This window comes from Fistularia commersonii, chromosome 9 (genome assembly GCF_037954325.1).
Source record: "Fistularia commersonii isolate RoL2024-O1a breed Wild chromosome 9, RoL_Fcom_v1.0, whole genome shotgun sequence".
In the NCBI taxonomy this organism is placed as follows: domain Eukaryota; kingdom Metazoa; phylum Chordata; class Actinopteri; order Syngnathiformes; family Fistulariidae; genus Fistularia; species Fistularia commersonii.
Genome location: NC_141292.1, coordinates 4,867,381 through 4,878,109, shown reverse-complemented (window position 1 = coordinate 4,878,109; position 10,729 = coordinate 4,867,381). Strand labels below are relative to the sequence as shown.

The window sequence follows — 10,729 nt, the reverse complement described above, 5'->3', positions numbered from 1 at the left end:
TGACCGCCTTACCCAGCCTTGCCCGTGATTTGTTGTTTTTTTTGGAAATCCTTTAAAACTAGTGTCAATCATCTAGTGAAAGGGAGCACAAACTTAGTATTGGTACCAATGGAAAGCTCCATTCAAGATAGCCATAACCCTGATCCTAACCCTAATCCCGTCTCCAGTGTCCCTCCCTCCTCCTCTGTACGTGACCAAACCATCTCAGTCTGGCCTCTCTGACCTCATCTCCAAAACATCTAACATGTCCTGTTCCTCTGATGGATTATCTCCTGATCCTATCTATCCTTGTCGCTCCCAAAGAGAACCTCAACCTGCAGCTCTGCTTCTGGCCTTTTCGTCAATGTCATTATCTCTAAAACATACAGCATCACTGGTCTCATAACTGTCATACACCTTTACTTTCATTCTGGCTGACATTCTTCAACCACACGTCTCTCCACCCGCTCCAACCTGCTTGAACCAGTTTCTTCACCTCTTTTCCACTCTCTCCATTCCACCGGACTGTTGACCCCGACTACTTAAAATCCTCCACCTTCTTTATCTCCGCTCCTTGTAGCCTCACCGTTCCACCCGGGTTCCTCTCATTCGCGCACACATTTATTCTGTCTTGCTGTGGCTAACCTTCATTCTTGCCACAGGCTTAGTCTGCCGAGGGATATCTCTTGATGCACTTCTCTCCTCACTCTTCCAATCTCGTCTCTGCTCATGTCCCTTCATCGATGCATGATAGTAACTCTATATCTTCTCCAGAGTCCTTGGCCTCTCTAATTTCACTGGTTCCCAGGGGGCGCGGCTTGTTGTACTGCGGCAGTCTTCCCAGGCGACCAACACTGTTTTTTCCTTTATGACTATTTATACTATTATTTTATCATGTCAGCTGGAACTATGTCGCGAACTGCGTTGCGATCCGGCAGCGTATAAATAAAATCCGACGTGACTTGACATGTGACTTGACATGAACCGCTAATGAGGCGATTTGCAGCGGGATTCTGTTTTAAGCAGCGTTGCCAGGGGGGATCAACTTGAAACAGTGTCGTATCGCCGAGTCAACATGACTGGGATAGATGTTGATGTAAACAAATCTCGGTGATACTGTTTACTGACCCTGTAGTCATGGAGACAACACACAGACGCAAAAAGACCCAGGCGTCTTTCTGTCAATTCAGATCCCAAGTGTCTTTTTACACTTGCTGCATTTAACCTAAAATGTTTTACCATTGCACCAGCACATATAAATGATTGCGCCGGTGCGTTCAAATATGTTAATAATATCTCGTGTTAATGTACTTTGCTGTCATCGAGCTCACCGCCCGGTTGTCTGAAGTCACTTTCCATTCTTCTCTGATCAATTCCGCCGCTATAGTTCCTTTCACGCCTGCTCAGCAAGGCGGAAAGTTAAATCACAAGTTGATATTGTTCACAACCATTGCAGCTGTGAGCAAATCTCAGGATTAGGGATCAGATACAAGCTTTGTTCGGAACAATTAAATATGTTGGCATGTTGGAGTATGAAATACCTGTAGCTGAGCTTCAGTAACACCACTGCAAAGGTTGTTTTTTTTTTTTTTGCACGGGGCTTTTAGTGAAGCTATCAATCAGAGCATGACCTTCTGCAAGAATTTTTTTTCCCCTTCTCGGTGTATTGAATGTAATATGCAGCAGAGCTGCAACCCCCCCCACACACACACACACGTGCATGCACACACACACACATATATAGTTCCTCCAGAGGAGTCTATCTGATATTGTGAAAAGAAGCCGACCTTTTATTCTTTTATCTCTCACATAATCAGTTTTTGTGTTTGTTGCCGCGGCTCTGCGTTTTATCGGCATGCGTGTCAGTGGTTACAGTTTCGGAAGAGCTTTCCTGAAACAACACATCAACGACTGCTTTGACGTCAGAACAGCTGTCGCACATTCAGGATTACTCATTCTCTCTTCATTTCATCTTCTGTAAGGTGTGTCTCGCGCTTTGCTTTACCAGGTGTATTTTTTAACTCCTCCGGCTTATTTTTTCAGATCTTCCTTTCAATTCCTTATGCAGAGGAAAATACATTTCCTTTCTCCTACTGATTCTGTGGATGGGGTTTGTGTTAAGATACTGAAATATGGAATATCCCATTGAAGACAATTTTGAATCACAGATCCAATGATTTGACTAGACAAAGCTGAAACAGGATGCTTGTGAATACCTAAGGAAAAAAAGTACCACTTCGCCGCCTTCATCCAACTTCACGCCTGTCTGATTTTCTATATAAAGACATTTTACATTGTAGATGACAAGCTGGGAAGCCACAGACATAAATGAATAAAGACCCCAGTTGTTCTGAAATGTCCGCTGTTATTCTCCGGGTCTTTGAGGTGGGCCGCAGAAATTCAAGGAATGAAAAGCTCCCTATATGCCTGTATATCGCTGCTGCAGCTTTTTACTTAATACTGCACCGCAAGGAGATGAAATTTGGCCAAAGGAGCTGCGAGCATAAGTCCAACAGGTATTACATGAATAAAAAAGACATTTATGTATACAAACAATCGTATTGTGGCAGCCCTCCAGTCTGTTGGGATTACATTGCAACTCTGAGTGATAAAAGTCATCCTATTTTAGGATTAGGATCGGATTTATCATGCAGGTGAAGGTTAGGAGGCCACTGTTTATTTTTACGCGAAATGTCCATGAAATTAATGTGTCAGTGGAATGTCCCCGGATGTGTGTGTGTGTGACTGTGTGTGTGTGTGTGTGTGTGTGTGTGTGTGTGTGCGGCGCCAAGCCCTTGCACTCAAAGAGATTGACATTATGATATATTTATGTGAAATAAAGGGATAATGCACAGCTTCCAGTGAGTGTGAAATGTAACAGTTTGAACAAGCTGATACACATCTATATCTCTTCTCTTTCTGACGACCATCAGTATGAACACACTATTGGTCTTCCGGGCGGAGTCGCACTGAGACGTTTTAAAACCAGATTTCATCATCAGGTGTCCTCTGCGTCAACTCCAGATCGCCACATTTCAGTGAAAGTTTTGTTATGACTTCATTTCAAAGATTACATGAGGTTAAACTTAACAGGGTGAAGCTATTTACTGTTCCCGTTTCAAGTTTGAGGATTTATCATGAATGTTCATCTACATATGTTCGTGTTTTAGTTTTTTAAAGTCTTAAAAAAAATGTTTTGTTTTGTTTTTTTAGAACAACATGAAAATATGAATCAGTGTTCTTTGGACTGTTGGTATAAATGTCTGGTTACATATCAGTAAAATATTAAATGTCATGTTCTACAATGTGTACAAGAACCTGATGTACTGTATAATGACCCATGTATGACTGTTTCTGTTAATGTTTCATTTGTGGAGAGATGCAGGGGGGGGGAATGTAAATTGTCCACTGCTTCCAGCTAGTGGCTGTTTTGTCACATTACAACTATTTCAGCTCCCATTTATCAGTAATAAATATAGACTTCATTAAGTTAATTAAGTTAAGTTAATCAGAAGTGCCCACTCAGGACTTCTTGTAGAGAAAACTTAGACGCTTATCTGAAGTGATTACCATATACAGCTATCTGGAGATCCAATACAGGGTCTGTGTACAGGAAAGGTATGAGCAGACTGTATGTCCTCAGGAAACTAATTTAATCTATGCAGCAAGATGTTGGAGATCTTTTATTAGTCTGTTGTCTCCAGTGTCATCTTTTTTTGCAGCTGTGTGTTGGGGGAGGAGCATCAGAGCCAGTGACTCCTACAGACTAGACAAGGTCATCAGGAGAGCTGCTTCTGTGATTGGTCTCAGGATGGAGAACTTTGAGACCGTGGTGGAAAGAGGACACTTGAGAAACTGCCGTCCATTATGGACAACCCTGACCACCCCCTCTACCTCACACTGGATAGACAACGGAGCCGCTTCTCCGGCAGACTGGAGCTCCTCTGTCAACCTGAAAGCTACCCTGGGGATAAACCCCATGAGTGAGTGACCTGCAAGAGTGAGGCGTGGGTGGAAGTGGCAATTTTTCCGAATAAAATACCTAGATGACAAGTCGTAATAGTGATAATGAAAAATGTATTTTCCTTGGTGATTCATTTTTTAATTTAAAAATTGAATTGTCATAATTTTACCTTTTTACCAGGATCAAATGGTTCACAAACTATGGTTTATTGGTTTATACTGCTTTATTTTTGTTCTTTTTAACAAGCTATGTCAAAATCAAACCACTCATTTTGGGTATCTGATTTTTTCATCAGCTGTTTTCCTCGCATATTACATTTCATCGAAATATACAAGTTATGATACATTTTCGGTTCTTGTCTCAGGTCATGTGCGAATTTTTTTGATGACACACAAACAGACACATGCAAAAATGCAGTAAAAGTTTGTTGTAAGCTAAAATTTAAATAGGCAGATTATTTCATTTAAAATAATGGAAAATAAAACCTTCAGACACAAACAGCTACACCAGATGTCATAGCTACTTTGACCACATGCAAATGAACTTTCAGGGCTGTAGTCCAAGAGATGATCGCAAATCAGCGCACTATCATTTTCCTTCTTATGGTTAATTTTCCAAATGAACATGCAATTCCCCTTTTACCTTTTGGTCAAAGGAGTATCTCTCTAATGCAATATATCCAAAGCTTTGTCATCCCATTGAAAGGCCTATAGTAACTTTATGTTAGCCTGTTAAGAGGCAATTTTTATTGACATAACTTTCAATCATGAAACTGTTGAGCTACTGGAGAGCATTAAATGGTATGGTGGCTGTTGTATTCTACCATTGTATGTAAAATAGCCATTGACTATTTTAGAAAAAAAAAACCCTTGCAAGTATTACTTTATACATCAATCCACACCCATAGAGATTAATTTGAATAAAATGCATGTCAGATATAAAGACTGAACTGCAGATGGATTTAATTAACTGATAAATCAATCACTTAAAATTAAAATAAGTACAAACCTATCTATCAGTTGGCCAACTTAATCAAATATTGAATGAAAATACTTTGACAATTATTCTTGGACCAGTTTTATGTCTGTTTGTTCCACATATACAGGTTTTGATCAGTAATGGTCATGTGTGAGATGATGGTGCTTGATAAAAAACAGAGTCTCAGTCGTTACATTTCCTTAACTTTCAGTCAAAACTACTTTTATTGAGTTATAAAATCACTAAAAGTTTGACATACAGATAGATGGATCCTAGTGTAATACCCAAGATAAACAAAGGGTGGCAGACATTCCCCTCAGGCCGGAAGTTGACTACCGGAAATGGAGGCGTAGAAGAAGAAAATCAAAAAAAGGAAAAAAAACGCACAAGAACCCGTGAACCGCCAGAATTTCGCCCCATACGCCTTCTGAGCTCCGACCCTTAAACGTCTCCTCGAAGGACATCAAATCACTAAAAATGGTGAGTTTAAATTTCAGAAATGGGTTTTCTAGTTAGAGTACTAGGTCATTGTAATGTTGAAAAGTAGGCATAAATCTTATATATAGTGTAACATTTAAAGTTTTTTTTAACCACATTTGTCACTACTGTTCGACAGCGAAACACCACAAAGAGTGTAAATGAGTGTTTTGTAGCTAACCGTTGAATTTAGCACCCAGGAGATTTTAGGATCTAACAATAAAAGATAGTTGCTAAAAGTAAAGTCCCGCGTGTTTTATGGACTCGGTGGCCATTCTGACGTCATCGGGGCGGTTTGAAATGCCGGGAGAAAATGGCCGTTAGAATCTGCGCGTCGTACCCGGATGTCTAGACTGGGAGGGGTTCGACGAAAACGCTGGACATTAATTTTTTTTAACTACCAAGTTTTCTTTGAGGCTTTGTATTTGATGGAGACACGAACTTTTAGCTCGTTAACGTACCTTGACAGTTGTATGAATTCTTGTCTGTTGCCCTGCAGACCAAGGCAGTTTTAAATGTCTGCAATTAAACAAAGCGGTGTTATGTGGCACCCACACGATGACGTCGATTGATATAAAATTAAATCACGGCCTGGTTATATATATGTATATATAATTATAGATAGATATGCTTTTTTTTTGATTAATGGTGAAGTTTATTTAATGAGCCAGCTCTTTCTTTAACCTGATTTGTTTTTTGACTGTTTTTTTTTTTTTCTTCTTTCCCTGCAGCGTGAGTGTATTTCCGTGCATGTTGGCCAAGCTGGAGCCCAGATGGGCAATGCCTGCTGGGAACTCTACTGCCTGGAGCACGGTATCCAGCCGGACGGTCAGATGCCCAGTGACAAGACCCTCGGTGGTGGAGACGACTCCTTCAACACCTTCTTCAGTGAGACTGGAGCTGGCAAACACGTTCCCAGAGCTGTGTTCGTGGACCTGGAGCCAACTGTCATTGGTAAAGTCATGTTTCCCCCACAGAGCAGAACCTTGTTTCATGAAATGGCTTGGACAGTTGAATAACAATATATGCAAATTATTACTTACAGTTGCTGTGCATTGTTTCTCGCCCCTCAGATGAAGTCCGTACAGGAACCTACCGTCAGCTCTTCCACCCTGAGCAGCTGATCACTGGGAAGGAGGACGCAGCCAATAACTACGCCCGTGGCCACTACACTATTGGCAAGGAGATCATCGACTTGGTTCTCGATCGCATTCGTAAACTGGTAAGTTGGTCAGCTGTCTAGTCGATTTTCATAATAGAAGGTGATTTTTCTATATTTTAATGGTAACGTTTTCTTTGCAGGCTGACCAGTGCACAGGGCTTCAGGGGTTCCTCATTTTCCACTCTTTTGGAGGAGGAACTGGCTCTGGCTTCACCTCTCTGCTGATGGAGCGCCTGTCTGTTGACTATGGCAAGAAGTCCAAGCTGGAGTTTGCAGTCTATCCAGCCCCGCAGGTCTCCACAGCTGTGGTGGAGCCCTACAACTCCATCTTGACCACCCACACCACCCTGGAGCACTCAGACTGTGCCTTCATGGTTGACAACGAGGCCATCTATGACATTTGCCGTAGAAACCTCGACATCGAGCGCCCCACGTACACCAACCTCAACAGGCTGATTGGTCAGATTGTCTCCTCCATCACTGCCTCCCTCCGCTTTGACGGAGCCTTGAATGTAGACCTGACCGAGTTCCAGACCAACCTGGTGCCCTACCCACGTATCCACTTCCCTCTGGCCACCTACGCCCCCGTCATCTCAGCAGAGAAGGCCTATCACGAGCAGCTTTCTGTGGCTGACATCACAAATGCCTGCTTTGAGCCAGCCAATCAGATGGTGAAATGCGATCCTCGTCACGGCAAGTACATGGCCTGCTGCCTCCTGTACCGCGGAGACGTGGTGCCCAAAGATGTTAACTCCGCCATTGCCGCAATCAAAACAAAGCGTTCCATCCAGTTTGTGGACTGGTGTCCCACTGGCTTCAAAGTGGGCATCAACTACCAGCCCCCAACCGTGGTACCTGGAGGAGACCTGGCCAAGGTGCAGAGGGCTGTGTGCATGCTGAGCAACACCACTGCCATCGCTGAGGCCTGGGCCCGACTTGACCACAAGTTTGACCTCATGTACGCCAAGAGGGCCTTTGTTCACTGGTATGTCGGTGAGGGAATGGAGGAGGGAGAGTTCTCTGAGGCCAGAGAAGACATGGCTGCCCTGGAGAAGGATTATGAAGAAGTTGGCATTGATAGTGCAGAGGAGGAAGAGGAGGGTGAGGAGTATTAGCCTCTCCACACAGCTCACACAATATCTTTATTTGGCATAAAGTTTTGTCTGTCTATTCCTCTTGTGTCTTTGTCCATGAAACATGCTTATTTACGTTCCATTAAACCAAACTTTACTAACAGCAAGTCTGTCTTTAATGTTGAAGTTGTTTTATTGACACTGGATGTTTGAAAATTTTGCAATTAAATTTAATTTGGATTCAAATGGTCTATCCTCACTTCAGCCTTTCCAGAGTCCCTGCAGTATAAAAGTTTAAATCTGTTAATTAGCGTGTAGCCAAATGGTTTGGGGTTGGAAATTCATCCACACAGGCTTATTGAAAACCTTTCTGTGGCCATGAACTGTTCCCAAAACTGATTGAGGAGCCCCTGGAATTTTACACAACCCCTCAATGCCCAAAAGGAAGACTGAATCTACAAACATCACTTTCATCCCATGTCCTAAATCAAGGGTGGATCATTATTTTCCCCCAGGGGACTGATGAGGCACAGAACATTGTTGAGGGCTGGGCCAAAAGGCTTCATTCAATAAAATCTAGTTTATTTTGTTAAAAAAAAAATCAATTTCAGTTTTTTGAACTAGACACTACTGGTACTGTGCCTGAACAAAAATGACAGGTATGTTGCCTTATAAGTCATTTATTCAAACAAATTTCTCATAACTCATTTGTCATCATCTTAAAAAATTGAATGTTTTAATATCAGTTGTGGGGATCATTTTCTGTAACATGGGCCCAAAATCGCATTTTGCTTTTCATATATTGTTGGAGCAGGTTCTCAGCCTTAAAAGAATGTTTCTTGTACTCAAAATATTGAGCAAAACGCATTTCATTATTTACATGTTTGTCACTCCACTTTGAGAACTTTCTCGAATCTTCTTTTTCGTCTAGGCATATTAGCTTTACATGGTCCATCAAGCACTATGTATCATCGAGAAAAACGTGATGATTTTTGCTATCTTGTGGGATATCACAAAAGTTGATCTTCGATGGTGATTTCCTGGTTGTGTAAAGTTCGGTTAATAAAAACAAACTGGCTGCTTTTGTAGCTAAGCTAAAAAAGGTTTCAAAGACCTAGCCAGTTCAGCACTAGTCAGACTTCTTAGTTTCGTCTCGTAAAGCCAAATTCTAATTCTTAAACACGGCGACCAGCCTCGAAGTTCAGGAAATAAATACTTAATAGCCCACATTTTGTCAAACTGCCTTCTGCATCGTACTTTCTATTTTTTAGCTTGAGTGGGACTTTTATGACGGCTAATGTTTACTGAACTTTTGTCTCTTCCAGTGCACGCGCTCAAACTGATTACCACATTGCGTCAACAGGTACGCGAATAAAAAATAAACACATTTCAGAATAAAAGTGATTTTAGGCCAGGCGTTAGTAAAAACACATTCATTTTCCAAATCCTTACACAGGCCGGGTAGTCAGCCAAAAGGCCAGCTCTGGAGCTGGGTGAGTATAATGCCTTGGTCTGGTCAAGTTTGTTAGCCGTATGCACAAAAACGCAATCTCTTCTTCAGTCGTTTAGGTCCCTAATAAATTGCAGCATGCAAGCCATCTATAACATTAAGTTTATACACGAGAATGTCGTAATTCGTCGCAATGCGAAGTAGGCAGCAATCTCAGTTCCATTCTACTGTCAGAAAGATAACAGAAAGAAAGCCTTGAGACGGCTGTGCTGATTCGGCGACAATTAAAATCTTACTCGACTTGACAATACTCTGTCCACTTTGAGGAACAGGTTTAAATGTACGGTGAGAAGGGTATTTATTTAATAGAATCTTGCTCGCTCAAAAGTTTATATCACGGGGGAAATAAAGTTCAACGTTTATCTATATTGGTTAGCTTAATTTGGGCTCGTAGGCTGTGAAATAATTTCATTTCATACAGGCGCTAAAGGGACACCTTAAGGGTCTTACGGACGCAGAAGCGCGCGTATCCCTCAATCGACTGCTCTGTGAGCCAATATGCCAATGAACACAAATAGTGTTGACTTTTTTAAATGTAGCGGCTTAGAAATAATGGAATACTATAACGATAAGTTGTATCAGAATACACATATGAGTTTTGTGTCGGATATTTTCAGTTTAAGCACCGGTAGTCTGGCTTTCTTAAGTTGCTCCCGAGGAAAGTAACGTAACCACTTGTAGCTTGGTAGCGTGTGTCTAGCTTGTTTATGCACAATTACCATTAGTATTTGTATGTAAAATTACCTTTGAACATGCATTTAAAAGTAACGAGCGAACGTGATCGGCGTGTGTTAGAAATGTTAGTGTAGCTTGCAAGCTAAAATGATGTGCTAATGCCGAAACCAAGATTAAAACTTGCACTTTGAAACTCAGGACGTCTGGATAGCCTGTTCGTGTATACTGTATCACCCGTCTTGTCGGTTGAAAGCTTTTCTTTAAAAAACAAAGAATATCACTGCGTTCTGTAGTTGTGCGCCCATGTTACCCGTAGGTGTGCTTGTATGTTTTGTTGCGGTGATTCAGGTCTAAAAAATGAATATAAATACGCACACACACACAAAGTAAATGACACATAAGTTACTGGTGTACTAGAACCAAGCCTCGACGTACTATATACAAGTTTCCGGAAAATGTAAACTTTCTGTGAATTCAGCATGTATTAGAAAAGAAAAGAAATCGTTATACGGCTCAATAAATACTTATTACACACTACCTCAGACTACATGTTTGTCTATTTGTCATTCAACAGAAAGCTAATAAAAATAGGGAAAACATAATGGTTAAATTTTACAATTTGGTATCCAGCCTGACACTTATTCATCCATGGTTGAAGAGCTGGACTTGCATTTGCATGCTGAACATTCATTTGCTTCTATTTATAGGGTCCTAAAAGCTGTTGGAAATATTTGAAAACTTAAGTTGCAAAATACGAATGATTCAAGATTTAAAGCGTTTATTGTCACCTGTACAGTGTAGAAACGTTTCCCTGTACAGTGAAATTCCTACTTCGCTGTCTGCAGTATATTTCAATATTTGCTGATAGTGTCAATATTATAGACATGAACATGAACATTGCAAGAGTAGTG

The 10,729-nt window shown here is 41.3% G+C and overlaps 1 protein-coding gene across 1 annotated transcript; it reads left to right on the top strand.

The window, feature by feature from the left end:
- The first annotated feature begins 5,277 nt into the window (after window positions 1-5,277).
- LOC147231028 (tubulin alpha chain) lies at window positions 5,278-7,800 on the top strand. The gene is made up of 4 exons (XM_086152086.1): window positions 5,278-5,401; window positions 6,130-6,352; window positions 6,472-6,620; window positions 6,701-7,800. Exons 1-4 carry the CDS (start codon window positions 5,399-5,401, stop codon window positions 7,673-7,675), a joined length of 1,350 nt encoding a protein of 449 aa, XP_086008212.1. The 5' UTR covers window positions 5,278-5,398; the 3' UTR covers window positions 7,676-7,800.
- Window positions 7,801-10,729: the final 2,929 nt, after the last annotated feature.

Excerpts from the sequence above, each read along its gene's own strand:
- LOC147231028 (XM_086152086.1), top strand. Across the intron at positions 6,353-6,471 it reads CCTGGAGCCAACTGTCATTG|ATGAAGTCCGTACAGGAACC; the intron begins GTAAAGTCATGT and ends CTCGCCCCTCAG. Across the intron at positions 6,621-6,700 it reads TCGATCGCATTCGTAAACTG|GCTGACCAGTGCACAGGGCT; the intron begins GTAAGTTGGTCA and ends TTTTCTTTGCAG.